Here is a 17680-nt window from a genome sequence, read left to right as displayed (position 1 = left end):
GCCTGGGAGACCCCAGAGGGACGGAGAGGAAATGGCTGAGAGGGATGAGGTGAAAGCAGGAACGTCTACTGAGCCCTGATCTGAGAGAGCATAGCTGATCGCAGGCTTTACTCCTCCTTAACCATAACCTGCCATCTACTTTGCTAAGTATCAATTCAATGACTCTCTCTCTCTCTCTCTCTCTATAGGCAGCGTTTGGCCACTGGTTTAACGGCCGTGTACACCAGCAGACCACCACAGTCACTAAGACAGACATCAGACATCTGGAAAGGTGGCTGCATCTGCTGCATCTTCTATCCCCAAACATTTAGATATTCTCCAGCCGGCAACCTTCTGCAAAGGTAGACAAAGGCAAACACGGATGACTCATTCAAAACAGGACCACTCATCCTAACCACATCAACTGTAATCAGAGCTTAGGCTATTCCTTTCGTGGGAGGGAGGGATGAGGGAGGGAGGGAGGAGGGAGGAAGGAGGGGGGCGGCATTTAGAGCCAGGAGCTCCTGTTAATGTGATATGTGACAGAACAGAGGTCCACTCAAGAACTGTTCCCCAAGGATCCCTAGTCCCTCTATTCAGGTTAAGAACAATGGCACTGACGGCTTCACTTGCTTCTGAGAGTCTGAGAGATGTCTGTGTACCGTAATAGCCTGCGTACTTACAAATAACTAAGCTAGCTAAGACAAGAGCAAGACACAGTACAATGGGAAAGTAGCCTGTATATATAAAAAATTATATTCATTTTGTACATTTTCCTTCAGCAGGAAAAATGTCTTTAACACAAGACGCCCCAGGCTGTCGTTACTAACCAAATTACCCAGAGTGACGTCCGGAGGAGACGACCATTTGTTGACATTAGTGTAACAGTGTAATCATTCAATTAGATCGATACCACGCTAAAAATAATTCTCTGGTTGTGTTTAGTCAGTTACTTGAGAATACCACATTTTGTATGTTAAAAGAGCTAGTACCTATTGAATATAACATGTTGACAGATGTATTTCAACCTGCGGTCAAGCGGGGGGAGCTCAGTACAGAGTGAGGGTTGCTTCACTCTTTATCACCCGCCCTCTCGGAGGGGGGAGAGCTCCTGGTTCCATTTTGCAATCATCTCGTTTGCCAGGGAAAGTGACGTGAAGAAGAAGTACATTTCGGCGCTCGGCGCTGTATTATAATGGTATATGGTTTTGATGGACGATACTAACAGTAACTATTTTTCATAAACCCACCAGACACACGCACAGGCAGGAACGCAAATTGTTTGTCTCATCCGTTATCCACACCATTATGCATTGACTTTCCAATTTCTGTATCGTTATCAACAACGCCCCCTCGTAGGCTGAAAGTCCAGGGATGATTAGTTGTCCTAGTCCGTCCCTGGTAGATGTCTCGTCTTTGGAGGCTGGGTGCGCGCTGGCATCGATCCCACATTGATAACGCAATGCATTCATGACTGTCAGGTTAGTTTCAAATCACCATGATGACGGTAAAGCTAGGTTAATGATAGCAGGGCTGACATGACAATTCAATGAACTGTCTGCTGCAGCAACAAGCCTAATCCACCCATTTCCTCCTTGGATATGTTTAAACACAATCCCAGAAAAAACAATGTCAAGAGGAAAGCTTCCAGATCTCTCCAATAAACTTTATAGTCTCAAAATCAAGTTAGAAAATCAAAGGGGAACAGACCGGTCTGTCTGTCTTCCATCATGACCATACACCCAGAAGATTAAAACAGAACAGGCCTACACAAAGAACATATCAAATATAAAAGAGTACATGTCACAGACATTGGTCATGGTCCTGTTCACAACAGAAGAAAAAAACTGTCCCGATGGCTGCTGAAAAACATTCTCTCCAAACCCTGTACTGTACACAGACGGATCTCCACAAATCTCTGACTACAATTGAACACACTGACAAACACACACTGACAAACGGAGGGATGGGTTTATCTGAGATCTATTGAGGTATTTCCAATACACTACAGATGTCTTTATATCCCAAGTTATTGATACTACTAAATCTGATTCACCGTGCTCCACAGGGATTCGTTCTTGACAGCACACTGCTTACAAGTCTGTATTACAAGGTGTTCAATGAAGAATGCATTTGTTGACCAATAGGTAATCATCTAAGAAAGCCAATGATCCAAACAGCATGTCTTCATCACAATCCATTCAACAGTTATTGGAGTGTTTACCCTTGAATCATGGCCACAATAAGTGTAACTAAATCAATGGAGGCCAAAGAAAAAAAAGCATCAAAGAGAAAATAGCATCCGAAATGATTTGCGCTAGGCTACTACTGTTGTAAGGGACATTTTAAGGACAATCAATAGGCTACTACAACATGCAAATCTTCAAAAGTTGCTCAAATATAGGCTATTATAGGCTATTATGTTATGAAATCCTTTTGGGATAACATGTTAACGATATGTTACAGAATACCCCACTGAACAATCCACAACATCACATTGTTTTGATCAGATGTGTTCTAGAACGTTAGGAAGTGACATTTCGTCATCAAATCACGCTCTCTCTCTCTGGGCAGAGCGGGTGAACACCCTATGTTACGAGCTCTAGGCTTCCTCACTCAGGCAGGAAATTGTTACTCCAGCACGTCAACCCCTTCATTAGGCGGTTCTGTGGCACTCTCCCTGTTAATGACTGGTTACACTCGGCACTGCCTGGTTCTCTTTAACCAACCCCTTATTAACAACTCACTACCAATCAATAGGGTGGCTTTTGTTTTGCACCAGTAGAGTGGTGATTGATTACTACTGTATAACAAACATAACATTACAACACCAGAAAGACAACCACAACATCTAAAAACAGATATCATTGACGAAATAGAGACATATGACCCTAGCTCCAACATGACACTTATAATCTCATGAGATGGAGTGTTGTCATAATGGCTTGACGGAGTGTTGTGACTGAGGCTAATTCAACCAAAGTGCTCTTACCTGTTTTGACATCACTTATCCACACTTTGAAAGGATCCACATACTCTCCATATCTGAGATCACCGTCGGCCCCCCACGAAATATCCAAAAGGCTGCTTAATATCCATACAAATTAACTTTATACCCGTCCGAAGCCAAGGTGGAAAACTCCAAACATTGCACTCAGGATGTCCGCATAGTGCAGGTAAACCAGAGGGTGATTAGATAGGCTAAATGCCAGAGTTGTGAATGATGGGGAGAGCCATGCCTTTTGGATATTTCATGGGGCCAATGAAAGTGTCAGATGATGGAGGGTGGGGATACTTTCAACAGTGGGATAAGTGTTGCCAAGGCAGGTATGGGCAAACATGGTTGAATTATCCTAAATTGCAAGCTCGGGCAAAGCATTACGAACCCTAACACACTCATCTCACGAACTGCTAGGCTACATATAACCTCTACGAGTCTGGAGAAGCCATTAGGTTATAATGGCTTAAAACGATCTCAAATTCAGTTAGCTAGGGCTAGAAAATATTATGCATGTGTTTGGCTCAAAATGCACAATGTACCCTAGCTATAAGAGGCTTTGACATTAATATATTCCCTCAGAACAAAGTGGTCCCTGTCCTCATTTCATATGCTTCCTATTAAGAGTAATGACTTACTGAAAGTCATGGTTTGGATTTGGCCTATTGGAAAATACTGCATCCTTTCATTCTCTCAATTCAATATGTTCCATGTTATTATGGTCACTAGACACACTTTGACATCATACATACAAGGGTTAGGTACAACAACACATGTCCCTTGTGTATTCAAGTCAAATGTACGTGTCATGTACGTGACAATGGCCAAATCGATCTATGGGACAACTCTTTGCATTCGCAAGATTTGGGCAACTTTGGGTGGAACATTACATAAGTTGTTGGAGCTAGCTCGAACCAGTCTCTTCTGCAGTTAACTATCCCTGCAGAAACAGCCTTGCAAAGCAGCACCTGAAACTGATATAACCATCATACCTAGACAGCTAGCTAACTTGAATAGATGTGTTTTACCATGATTATTATGATATATCAACTAGTTATATGACATTACATAAGTTGTTGGAGCTAGCTGGCCCCAGTCTCTCCATGCAAGCAGCACCTGAAACTGATATAACCATCACACCTAGACAGCTAACTTGAATAGATCTGTTTTTACCATGATTATTATGATATATCAACTAGTTATAATGAGATATGAGGGGCCATGCAGGTCACCTATACATGCATAGCTATCATACCTAGACAGCTAACTTGAATAGATTAGTTTTACCATGATTATGACCATTATGATATATCAGCTAGTTATAAGAGGGGCCATGCAGACAGGTCACCGGTGCTTCCTTACCCAGCAGCTTCTTGACCTCGTCCTCGCTCATGTACACGTTGACACTGGGGTGGTCGTCTCCTGTGATGACACCCGGGGGGGCAGCACTGCTGGGGGGGCTGGCAGACAGGCACACTGCCCCTTCCAGCAACAGCAGGAGGAAGAAGAAACAGGAGAGACCCCCCAGGGGCCTCCATCTGAAACCCCCCAGACCCCCCAGCCTCCAGCTCCAACCCCGGGACCCCGTCGACGTCTGGCCACAGCGGTGAATCTCAGATCGGTGGTTCGAGCCCCGGCTGGCCACATCTCGAAGTGTCCTTGGGCAAGACACTGAACAGTGCCCCAACATCGCAGTTGTCTAGCAGCAGCTCAGGCTAGCAGATGATAGCAGCTCGGTCGTTGTACCACGTATTCTCCTTATTGTTGTTGTCCTTAGTTGGTGTCCAAAAATGTTATATCCGTCACCCGTTGCTTAAGGTTATTCCTCCTAAAGGCAACATTATAACTACCTACTGGATGTTAGAACCAATATTGTGTAGCATTGAACAGTTTAAGACTCAGTCAGAGATCATTTCAAACATGGATTGTCTTCGTTGCATCCACAGCTCTTTGAATGTGAGATGATTGGTCAGAGATTTCCTCACCTCACCCCCACGTCTCAACTTGATACCAAAACAAGTGTCAGACTTGGTTGAACAACATGAATGATTTTAACACCTTTAATGGTTCGAATCCTAATCTCCTCCGCGTTGTTTGGTAGTTTCCCGTCGTTTCTCCAGGCTTGTCTCTCTCCCTCTCTGAGAAAACTGAGGCTAGCTGCTTTAGCCTAGCCAGGAGGCTAACTTACTTCGGACAGACTGTGCTAACTCGCGCTTATAAGGGTGTTTTTCTCTCGTTAGCGTGAGTTTAGACTCGATTTCGGATTGGTTATTAAACGCGGTTATGGTCATATTCACGGTGGTTTAATGTGAGAAAGCAGAAAGATAGGGTAAATAGTAACGTTCGAGTTGAAAATAATAACGGCCGGGTCCTTTCTGCTTCCATGGTGTCTTCCTCCGTCCCCTCGCTCTCATTAGCGGAGGCAGGGGGCGGGGCCTCAGGATGCAGGGGGCGGGGTTAGAGGAGGCAGGGGGCGGGGCCTCGAGGGTGCTGCGGCGTGATGACAGGATGCGGGGCGAAGCGCGCGGCTTCGAATTTTCGAAGGTTAACGTGCAGCTCCATCCCTCGAGCTCCTCGAACTTAAAAGAATAATATTATTATTATATTATATATTATATTAATATTATTAATATATTATATAATATATAATAATATAGATTAATTATATATTATATATTATATTATATAATATAAATTATTATTTAATAATAATATTAAAATATTCTCAAATAAATGTTCATATGGAAAAACAATAATACATATTTATTTATGGAATATATGCCTTCTTCGGTCTCATAGAATAGCTACCCTGTAAAAGAAAACGCACAAAATAATGCTCAATAGCTCAACAGCCTAGTTGTTGATTTCCATCCAACGTGTTGTTGTTGTAATAAGGTAGGCTGTGTTTTTGTTTGAAAGGACAATCAACTGAATGTAATTGTGTCATTAATATAAATGTCGATCCTTATTTCAAAACATAGACATCATACCTTGATTGAATATCTTCATTTGAAATGTCAGGGAAATGTCTCATACATAGGCTACAAACCTTCTACATAGGCCTATTGTCAGTTTCCATATGATTATTTCATTTCCCCATGACCTTGCAAAGCTAATAAAATAAGACGCGATAAAAGACACATTTTAACACTTTTATTATTAAAATAGTCACCTACAAAACAGCCTATAAACACTATTTACATGATAGCTAGCAGTGATGTTGGTTTAGAGACATGAAGACAGGCACTGACTTATTTTCCAAGATAAAGTTGTGATAGTCGCTCTTTGGCTTAGCGAACAGACAGTTGAATTTCTGGCAATCCATAAACTGATCACATTTTAGATGATAAGGTAATGGTGATGTAAAGGACAATCTCAAAGTACGAATTTTCCTGAGGGACTAAATTGTCATCACATACATTACAAAACACTTCCAAACGTGTCTGCAGGGACATGTGAGGTCTGGTTTGGATGCAGGCTACACTGAAGCAGACTGTTTATCAGCACGATTCTTGTCATACATTGTGTGTTGAAATTCAGCACAAATATCACATTACAACATCTTTTATGATTCTGGGCTATGAGCATGTTCCAGTCATCTGCTTGGGGGTCCTCACGCAAGCTTGGAGCTACAACAGGCCAATCTCTGGGCAACATAGTTCTCAGTCGTTTCATGTGATCATCCAAAATCAACTTTCTGAAAAGAGAAATGAGCAGTTTTAGTGGCTGGACAGTACCAGAGATAAATAGATAAATAGCTTTGATCTGTATAGTGTTTGTATGTCAGAGAAAACCAACCAACCATTATTGTTGTTTATTAGTTCTTCTGTCTGTTTGAGAGAGATCATTTAAAACGTTTAAAAACAAGCAAAATGGTGTATGTGCCAATAATTACTTGTGCCAATAAGTACAGTACATCCACAATGTCCATAGTAGATTCAGATTCAAGATTCAAGATTCAAGATAGCTTTATTGTCTGTCACACAGTGACAGAAATTCTCCTTTGACAGGCAGAAGTGCAGCTCAAGAATACAGTTTCCACATTAAAAAACACCATAGGTCACATTACATTAAATATGTACTGTGCCAACTTACTGGTATTTTTCATAGGAAGCAGCGGTTCACAAATCTCTCGATAGCAAACGTCCTGCTGCACTTTATAGGTCCTTTTGTACCTGTGGATGGCAAGATAAGCTCCTTACATAGTTCTCTGACATTCTTTTACATATTTTAAGTCTTCAAGATACAAAAGTTTAGAGTACGCAATATCGTGAGCTTAGAATGATAAGGTTCTATCTCCGTTTAGGGCAGTTCAGAGATATTGAGCGTCAAAGTTTTTACATTCCATTATGTTTTGTGAGATGGAACCTTTGTATTTTATTAATTACTAACTCAAAATAATGTCACATTTTAAAAAATAACACCACACAGGCATTAATAAACACCTAATGGATCAGATTATGTAAAAAACTCAATTTTGACAAAATGGAGATAGAACCTTATCATTCTAAGATAGAACCTTATCATTCTAAGATAGAACTTTATCATTCTAACATCACGATTGTAATGCCTCATGCTGGGTAGAGACATTAGACCAATAGGAGGTCCCTGCCCTGTGTGCCACTCACAGGTAATGGCAGACTCCGCCCTCCCAAACGGGCACGCTCTTTGTCTCAGAGTACAGGCGGGTACACGGGTGTGGCACGCGCTGGCAGACTGCAAGGGTGGTAACAGGAAAAAGGGTTGAGAGATATACAGTATTAAAGCATGGAAACAAAGTGAGTGAAAGGTATTTTAAACCTTAAACCTAAAATCAGGGTCTGAGGAGGGGGGAGAGAGATACTGCAGGGAGGGATTTGGCACGTCTCTCTGGTGATTGATGGTTTTAGGAAAGAAATGTTTAAATAGTCTGACTCGGGGTGTTTAGGTGAGGAAATGTATTCAAGAGAGAAGCTTAAGTGTGTGTGCAGTGCAGTGCCTTCTACAGTGCAGCAGCATTATCATAAAACGGTTCAACAAGTTATAACAAAAAAGGATTAATTTAATTGTCATTTGATTGTCAACATGATGTCATAACCAAAACACATTTGTTTCGATGTTTGATGATGTTGCTGTGCTGTTATTATTGCAATTAATTATGCAATTCTCTTGTTAAGATGTAATTAATCTGTATTGGGTGTATTTTGTGTTTTTGTCCAAATGGCTGATGGTTAGTAGTAGTGTGTATGGCACACACCCAATGTCTATGTATGTGTAGTGGTGGTGGAGGACACAAACTTACATAGTTCACACTGTCTGCCCTTGAACCCGGCTGCACAGTCGCAGAGAAAGGAGTCGCTCCCCCTCACGCACGTACCCCCATTCTGGCAGCACGTACCCCCATTCTGGCAGGGCAGACTGCTGCAGTCCCGGGACGACTCTGAAAGACAGCAGCTGCCGTCAGGACCCGGAGCTCAGAACCACAGGGCTCAGGTTTCACCCATCCCACACACTTCTACATTCTCCACAGCTGATAGCCTGCGCTAGACCCTGCCTCCCCCTTCCTCTCTCCTTATCCCTCTTTCCATCCATTTTCTCCATTCTCTGCCCCGTACCCTGATACTTGTAGTCCCTCTTTCATTTCATTCAAATGCTCTCCCCTTGTGTTTCTATAACGTTCAACGTGATAGGTCTACCTTCCCAGCTACTTTGAGCATGAGAGTTGATATGATAATATTGAACATGCTGTCTGGCTCTATAGCATGGCCAATGGCAGATTAACATAACTTCCATATGGCAGATCTCTCATTTAGACTGACTGCTGAGAGATGTAAAGAATGTTTTTCTTTCCATCTGGGACCAATTAAAGCAGGAGAGTGTGCCATCCCTGGAGCCCACCGCTGCACGGTGACAGACTCTGTCCTGCCTCAGACAGAACCTACCAGAGGTTCTCCTGTCTCAGACAGAACCTACCAGAGGTTCTCCTGTCTCAGACAGAACCTACCAGAGGTTCTCCTCAGGCCCTCCTCCTGGATCTCCAGCGCAAGGCTGATTTTATTTGTCGTCTCCTCCATCTTCTCTAACTTGACAGGAAGCTCAGGTTCTGAAAGGCAAAAATATGGATCATTTTAGAGAGGTCAAATTGGAAAAACGATATTGTATGCACAAATGTAGCCGTTATATAAGAGTAAACACACACAAACACCCCCACACTGACTTGTGTGACGTTAACAATCAAACCCTCATTGCTGAGCGTAGTTAAACATGTTGTTTTACAGGAGGGCTGTTATACTATATTACTGCTACTTACTGTTACGGTGTCTGAGGGACTTTCTGGGCAGGTTGGTGAACTTGGCTGTTATCCGCCCCCTGCCGTCTATCAGCTCTGTGTATCTGCAAAACATTTACATTTACATGTTTGGCATTTAGCAGACGCCTTATGCCAAAGCGACTTACAATCAATACATTTGACTAAGCAAGTGAATCATCAATCCACCAGTCGTAGCAGGAAGAGTAATCCAGCTCAGGCCCGGGGCCATTGATAGAAGGAAAAACCTTCTATCACCTTCTTCTAAACCTAGGTTTTTTAAATATTTAGACACTGGAGAAACAGAGAAACAGTACAAGGGGGTCTATAGAAGTTTTTAGGGACACAGTAGAGGCGAAAAGCGGGTGTCTTCAGGAGACGCAGTGCTGGGAGGCAGTAGAAGTCTCAGGAGGAGCAGTTAAGGTGTAACAAAAGGTACAATGAAGACAGTGGGCATGTGTGAAAGCTCATACTAACCATGTTACAGACTATTTAGAGCCTACTGTTTAGTAAAAATGTATTAGTCACATATTTCAACATAGTACTCATTCATACTGAGACACGGTCATCTGTAGCTCAACCATGTTGTTCATGGTGATTGGTTAATTTTTGCTACTGCCCGCCTCCCTTACCTGCTCCATCGAATTGTGGTACTATCAACGGAAAGGTCTTCCTGAATAGTGTGCAGTATCTAGCCATGAGATCCTGTGTGTGAGTGTGTATGTGTATGTGTACACACACATAGGTCCTGTGTGTGTGTGTGTATGTGTACACACACATAGGTCACAGTATGAACATTCGGAACATGGAATAATGGTAGTCACATAATCACATCTGGTTAGCATTACCAGTTCAAAATGATTGAGTTGCTCTTACTCTTAATTTCCAGGCCAGAGAGACAACCTTATATTAAACCCTCGACTAAAATGTGTTAGAAATTGTAATAGATTGTAATAAATTGTAATAGTATGCATGTTATGAAAGCCATAATAGCCTAACTCTTTTGTGGGGCGGCTGTGTCTCAGGAGGTAGAGCCGCCGTCTAATGATCGCCAGGTTGTCAGACCGGCGGTTCGAGCCCCGGCTGGCCACATGTCGAAGTCTGGGTTTCCGTTAACCGGGAATTACCGGTCTTTGTCCGGTAAATTTTGTTGAAGTCCGACATATTGAAAAGTCGTCGGACATATTGTCCGGTGAAAATAATTCCCTTTGAATACAATTCGCTAAAGTTCACATTCTGATTCCTTCTATTTTAAAAAAAGACGAATATATAGGCTATGTATTTCTTTTATTATGATATGATTTGACACCGGCATGATGATGACTCCTAATGTGTAGGCTGGCCTACGCGAAACAGCGCACAGGTGCCACATGGGATTGATGCCAGATGGGATTACAGCTTAACCAGTCTATTACCGCTTAAACACAGTAGCCCATTCGGCGGTAACCCATGCCTATCTGGCAACCCTGCCAACCCGTCCACCATAGTAATACGGTTTCTTGATTTCCCATCTATGGGTGCGTTCGTAAACACGCTCTGGAAATCCGATCAGCACTCGCGGAACGCCTCTCGTCCAATCGAACGACTCGGTCGCTCTGTGACATCGAAGCCAGCGTGCGCTCCGGCGCTCTCAGAGCGTGTTTACGAACGCACCCCTAGAAGTTTCTAGCCAGCTAGCTGAAGCTGCTACACACACTAGAGCCATGGCGACCGAACGGCAAGTTAAACAACATACTATTGTTTTACTCATTACTCATACATTTGTTGTCATTCAGTTATACAGTTGTGTTCTTCCCATTGTCATACTCCCGAGCTAAACGAAATGCCTTCCCAACCAGCGAGACTTATAGAAATGACGTTGTTTTATTGATTTAAAAAAAAAGGGTAAAACTGGAAAGACAAAATAGAAAACTCACATTAATCCCAAACAATTTAACAAACTTCAGTTAACGTAATGTGGAGTCCGTTCATTGATCGATGCTGTCTGTTCAGTTCCCAGTGAGGCGCCCGTTCAGCGCTGGACCCGTTCAGCGCTGGATTTGACGCATGGCATAGCGCGCATCCGTCAAATCATGTTATATTATTATATATTATATAGCTCGCATCTAATCGTATCGGATGAGAAATAGACATTAAATGGCATATATAGGCCGCTACACAACAGTAATCACCGCGACAAACAGCTATATAAGATTTGGAGAAAAAAAAAATATGATTTAGCAAAAATAAAATAAAATTATATTTTAATATGATGACCGGAATATATCACGTTTGTCCGGTAAATCGAATTCTTCCCGGACACGATGTCCGACGGCAAATTTTTCTAACGGAAACCCTGGTCGAAGTGTCCTTGGGCAAGACACTGAACCCCAAATTGCTCCCAGTGAGCGGGGCCGGCACCTTGCATGGTAGCTTGCCGCCATTGGTGTGTGAATGTGTGTGTGAATGGGTGAATGAGAGGCCGTTGTAAAGCGCTTTGGATAAAGGCGCTATATAAGTCAGTCCATAACCCAGACAGGTGGTACCTGGGCATCTCTTCAGAGTGCTCCACCTCTGGTGCCACGCCCAGGTCCTGAGGCTCAGGGGGGGCGAGGGTGCGACTCACAGGGGTCCCCTGTCCCACCGCTGCTGGCCTCTCCCTCCTCCCCCATCGCTCCTCCATGGACACTGGTACATAGGACATGTAGAAAGCAATGACACCTGTCAATTGTCTATAAAAATCTACAAAACAGTCATTTGATGACATGAATTTCTTAACAATTTTACCTTTGTGTGAATACATGTTTAATAATAATAATTTAAAAAAGTATATACAATATGTTTTTCTTCTTCTAATATTTAATTAATTTTCTTTCTGTTTCAGTTAGATGTGTGGGTGGGTGAAAGATGCTAAAGCTTTGCAGGTTAAAAGCTTATATATAATTATTTCACTGACTATAGGCTGTGTGGTTGTGAAGGCCAAGCACTCACAGGTTGTGAAGGCCAGGTGCTGAGGTACACTGTAGATCTGCTCCTGTCCTGTGTTGCGGACGGCTATGAGAGCCAGGTGGTAGTGTTGTCCTGGGGCCAGCTCACGCAGCGTATACGACCCCAGCTTCCCGTTGGGCAAGAAGCGACTCCTGGTGTTCAAGCCCCGGGTCACATTGACCACGAAGCCGTCCGGAAGGTTCCGGGGGTGGCGGTCCCAGCTGACCAGGGCTGTGTTGGGGGTCACCTGGGACAGAGAGAGGTTCTGAGGGGGGAGAGGCCCTATGGGAAATACATTACGTGATGTTAGAATTATAAGGTTCTCTCTACATTTTTGTCAAAATTGATTTTTTTACATAATCTGATCCATTAGGTGTTTATTAATGCCTGTGTGGTGTTATTTTTTAAATGTTGAAATGTTTTAGTTAGTAATTAATAAAATACAAAGGTTCCATCTCACAAAACATAATGGAATGTCAAAACTTTGACGCTCAATATCTCTGAACTACCCTAAACGGAGATAGAACCTTATAATTCTAAGCTCACGAGTTAGAAGTGTGGTCAGAACCAGTGGTGTCGTCTAGGTGATACGCAGGACTACGCCGTATACCCACTAGGAAAGGACAAGGATTTCCATATACCCACTTAAACATGTGCGAGGATACGTAACGGCGTAAAAATCATTATAGAACTTTCACACTTTCATTCATAAAATTCACCCCGTCTGTGTTACGAAGCACTTGACCTTTGGACCATTGGGACTGACTATAGCATCATATACCATCAACGGGGGGGAGATGAGACATGAAATATGTCAAGATGCAGCACTATCATGCACAGATCAGCCTTATAACATGTCATGTTAGATATATATATATATATAACGTTAGACAGGGAGTGCAGATTTTTTTTATGGCCTTCCGAAATGAACGATATGAGGCTGGGAGGGAAAAATCACAGTATTATACCCACTAGAAAAAAGCTAGACTACACCACTAACGCAGACTAGAGACTCTTCCCATGCGTGATCTTCTCATTAAAGTGTTTCAATATCGTCTACATTCCCGACATTCCCGACAGACAGATGTATGTGACCTACTGGTCCAGGCCTGCAGCGGTCCAGCTGAGTGGCTCGTTGACGGGAACTCCTCTGGTCTGATTCCACTCTGGCTCAGGACGTCCACCGTGTACATCTGACCAGGAAGCAGAGAGCTGCAGCCAGAGAGACAGACACACAGGCACACAGGCACACAGGCACACAGACACACACAGACACACACAGACACACAGACACACAGAGAGACACAGACACACAGAGACACAGACACAGACACACAGCCACACAGAGACACAGACACACAGACACACACACAGACACACAGGCACATAGACACACAGACACACACACACAGACACACAGACACACAGGCACACAGAGACACAGACACACAGAGACACAGACACACACACACACAGACACACAGACACACAGACACACAGGCACACAGAGACACAGACATACAGAGACACAGACACAGAGACACAGACACACAGACACACAGAGACACAGACACACAGAGACACAGACACATAGACACACAGACACACAGACACACAGACACACAGACACACAGAGGCACACAGACACACAGGCACACAGACACAGAGACACAGACACACAGACATACAGAGACACAGACACATAGACACACAGACACACAGACACACAGACACACAGAGGCACACAGACACACAGAGGCACACAGACACACAGACACACAGACACAGACACACAGAGACACAGAGACACAGAGACACACAGACACACACAGAGACACAAAGACACAGAGACACAGACACGCACAGACACACAGACACACAGACACACAGAAACACACAGAGACACAGGCACACAGACACAGAGACACACAGACACACAGAGACAAACACACACACACACACACACACACACACACACAGACAGACACACAGACACATAGACACACATACACACAGACACACACAGACACACAGACACACACATACACAGAGACAGACAGACAGAGACACACACACACACACACACACACACACACACACTCACACACAGAGACACACACACAGAGAGACACAGACAGACAGACAGACACACACAGACACACAGACACACAGACACAGGCACACAGACACACACAATTACTCAAAGGCTCATATCTCTTGTGTGGACATTCATCACAGGGACCAGAGTCAGACCAGTGATGCTTCATGGCTTCACAATGTTCCCTAGTGAACAAGCAGACAGGCAGGGCAGACTGGGACCTGACGGCATACGGAGCACACTAAGCTCAACAGCGCCACCCAGTGGAATAAATAAATATTGCCCTCTGGTATCCTGAAGGCCGAAGGGATAGGAAGTGATAGACTATACTATATCTGATCATATTTCTTGCTGAGATCAAACTATAACCATTCTCAAGGCGCTACTATAGGCTAATCTATTTGCTCCTTCCATAGGGTCCTGTAGGGTGGGGGGTGGGGGGCGGGAGGGGGGCTGTGATTGGGCGGGTGGGTTGGAGATATCTGGCGGGAGGGACATTTGTGGGAGGTGGGGGAGGTGGGGGACTGTTGGGGTGAAGGGAGATTGGGAAGGGGGAGGGGGGGTTGGGGGGGTGGAAGGTTTATGGGAATTTTGTATTTCTACTGGATTTTTGTTATTCTATTTCTCTTCTGTTCATGTATATGTTACCCCTCCCATTACCATTACCATTCCCTGAAGAAATAATAATACAAAATGTATGAGAATGCAGCCTCACCAAATCTCTTCTTTTGTACATGTGGTACACAGAGAAAACCAGCGTCAGAAGACCTGAGAGCTCTATTGGGCTGATATGCTAGCAGAAGACCTGAGAGCTCTATTGGGCTGATATGCTAGCAGAAGACCTGAGAGCTCTATTGGGCTGATATGCTAGCAGAAGACCTGAGAGCTCTATTGGGCTGATATGTCAGCTAGCAGAAGACCTGAGAGCTCTATTGGGCTGATATGCTAGCAGAAGACCTGAGAGCTCTATTGGGCTGACATGCTAGCAGAAGACCTGAGAGCTCTATTGGGCTGATACGCTAGCAGAAGACCTGAGAGCTCTATTGGGCTGATATGCTAGCAGAAGACCTGAGAGCTCTATTGGGCTGATATGCTAGCAGAAGACCTGAGAGCTCTATTGGGCTGATATGCTAGCAGAAGATCTCTCAGATATTCTGGTGCTGTGCCAGTGAGAGCTTTATAAACAAGCAGAAGGATCATGAAATCTATTCTGATAGGAATAGGACAGGAAGTGATAGGGGTATGTAGTAGTTAGACCCTGACCTGAAGGCGAATATAAAAACATATACAAGCAAAGAATGAATATAAAAGAAGGGGAAAACAGTAAAAAGAAAAGGTAAAGATAAAATACAATAAAGATACATTTAAAAAAGGGAGAAAATGTACAACCTCTGCTCGTTAATCTAACTCTCCATATCCCTTTCATCTCCCTACCTTACACAGTCTTTCTGTACTTGGGTATAGGGTATGTAGTGCGGCCCCTGACCTGAAGGCGTACTCCGTGGTGCTGGTGTTGAGGAGGGCGGTGCGCGCCCCGCTGCCGTCCGAGGGCACCAGGGACACGCGGACCTGGCTGACCGCCGCGTGCCGGGCCGCCTGCACCAGCCAGCGCAGCCACACCTGGGAGGAGGAGGCGTTCACCACCTGGAGCTGCTCCACCCTCCGCGGCCCTGGGGTAGACACACACACGCACACGCACACACACACACACACACGCACACACACACACACACACACACACACACACACACACACAGACAGACAGACAGACACGCACGCACACACACAGACACACACACACACACACACGCACACACACACATACACACACACACACACACACACACACACATACAGTACATACACACATTTTAAATGCTTTATTTATGTCCACATACATGTACAATATCTAAAGGACATAAATACTATCAGTGCATTTTGACATTATGGAAACAGTCAGTTACAGTAGAGTTGAGCCAACAACCAGTTATGCTACACACAGGATGTTATTCAACCAGTTATGCTACACACAGGATGTTATTCACACTAAATGATGATACCAGTGGATTTGACAGATCCAGTATCAGTACTGTACAACAGACAGTATCCAGCTCATGGGTACAAGAAGCACCGCCTTCTCCATATTGAGCGTCTACCAATAACAGCAGATACTGAGCAGTACTCTGCTAACTGTTTGGCCCTTCTCTTAGGTAGACCAGCCATTTGAAGGCCTCTAACAACAAGCTTATGAACACGGCCCAGGCTGGCAAATATGAAAACTAAAAGTTGACATCTGTAACCCAGTTGTGATATGGCCTGCTCCAGCTGTTGGTATTTCAATATCTTGGTTGAAAAGGCTTCCTCTAGGCTATGGTCACACATGTGCACACACACAGACCTTAATTAATGTAGCGATTCACTCAGAATACAAAACACAGTTCAGACAACATATGCCCTCTATTCGGTTGTTAAGTCGTGACGTGTTTCCGGTCCAACGTTGGCTGAGGCGCTCTCTTCGAAATGCCGCAGAAATAATAATAATTCATTATATTTATATAGCGCTTTTCCGAGGCTCAAAGACGCTGACAAATATGGGAAAAACTTGAAAGTGCCGTGTCCCTTGTTGTATGAATAGATCCCAGTCTAAAAAACGATTGAACTGTCATTCTACCGCTGTAGTACACTGGTACTCTGGTGCTTTAGTACACTGGTACTCTGGTGCTTTAGTACACTGGTACTCTGGTGCTGTAGTACACTGGTACTCTGGTGCTTTAGTACACTGGTACTCTGGTGCTTTAGTACACTGGTACTCTGGTGCTTTAGTACACTGGTACTCTGGTGCTTTAGTACACTGGTACTCTGGTGCTTTAGTACACTGGTACTCTGGCGCTTTAGTACACTGGTACTCTGGTGCTTTAGTACACTGGTACTCTGGTGCTTTAGTACACTGGTACTCTGGTGCTGTAGTACACTGGTACTCTGGTGTGGAGAATTTCTGGTTTGGACCCGGAAATTGCTAAACGTCACGTTTGACGTCAGACTTAACAACCGAATAGTAGGCCTACAGTACACCTATAAAACACCCAGCATGGCCCCATGGCAACAGTGACTCACGGGTGCGTATGAGGGCGATGGCGGGCTGGCTGATGTCGTTGCTGTTGCTGTTGCGTTTGACAGAGAAGGTGGAGATGTTGTACAGCAGGCCGGGCGCCAGGCCCTGCAGCAGGTAGGAGGACTGCTGCCTGTCCAGGAAGTCCGTCTTGCGGGTCCCGCGGCCCAGCGGGGCGTACGTGACGGCGTACCCGCTGACCAGACTCTGAGACGCCTCCGGCAGGTCCCAGCGCAGCTCCAC

General features: G+C 44.3%; 2 protein-coding genes across 2 annotated transcripts in view; both read right to left on the bottom strand.

The window, feature by feature from the left end:
• ryk (receptor like tyrosine kinase) overlaps positions 1–4667 on the bottom strand; it is a gene marked incomplete at its 5' end in the record, with an annotated part of 61378 nt that extends 56711 nt beyond the window's left edge. Inside the window, one exon of the mRNA XM_080535961.1 lies at positions 4340–4667. Coding sequence (XP_080392087.1) covers positions 4340–4667 — 328 coding nt within the window. The remainder of the gene's footprint in view (positions 1–4339) is intronic.
• A 2370-nt stretch (positions 4668–7037) lies between these two features.
• sned1 (sushi, nidogen and EGF-like domains 1) overlaps positions 7038–17680 on the bottom strand; it is a gene marked incomplete at both ends in the record, with an annotated part of 36199 nt that continues 25556 nt past the window's right edge. Inside the window, 10 exons of the mRNA XM_080535960.1 lie at positions 7038–7152; positions 7606–7693; positions 8259–8396; positions 8961–9059; positions 9267–9349; positions 11789–11930; positions 12234–12512; positions 13330–13442; positions 15815–15998; positions 17443–17680. The exon at positions 17443–17680 is cut by the window's right edge and continues 50 nt beyond it. Coding sequence (XP_080392086.1) covers positions 7038–7152; positions 7606–7693; positions 8259–8396; positions 8961–9059; positions 9267–9349; positions 11789–11930; positions 12234–12512; positions 13330–13442; positions 15815–15998; positions 17443–17680 — 1479 coding nt within the window. The remainder of the gene's footprint in view (positions 7153–7605; positions 7694–8258; positions 8397–8960; positions 9060–9266; positions 9350–11788; positions 11931–12233; positions 12513–13329; positions 13443–15814; positions 15999–17442) is intronic.

The sequence above is a fragment of the Nansenia antarctica genome (assembly GCF_963989245.1).
Source record: "Nansenia antarctica genome assembly, chromosome: 7".
NCBI classification, from domain to species: domain Eukaryota; kingdom Metazoa; phylum Chordata; class Actinopteri; order Argentiniformes; family Microstomatidae; genus Nansenia; species Nansenia antarctica.
Note: the sequence above shows the minus strand (reverse complement) of the source record. Positions and strands in the feature narration are given on the sequence as shown.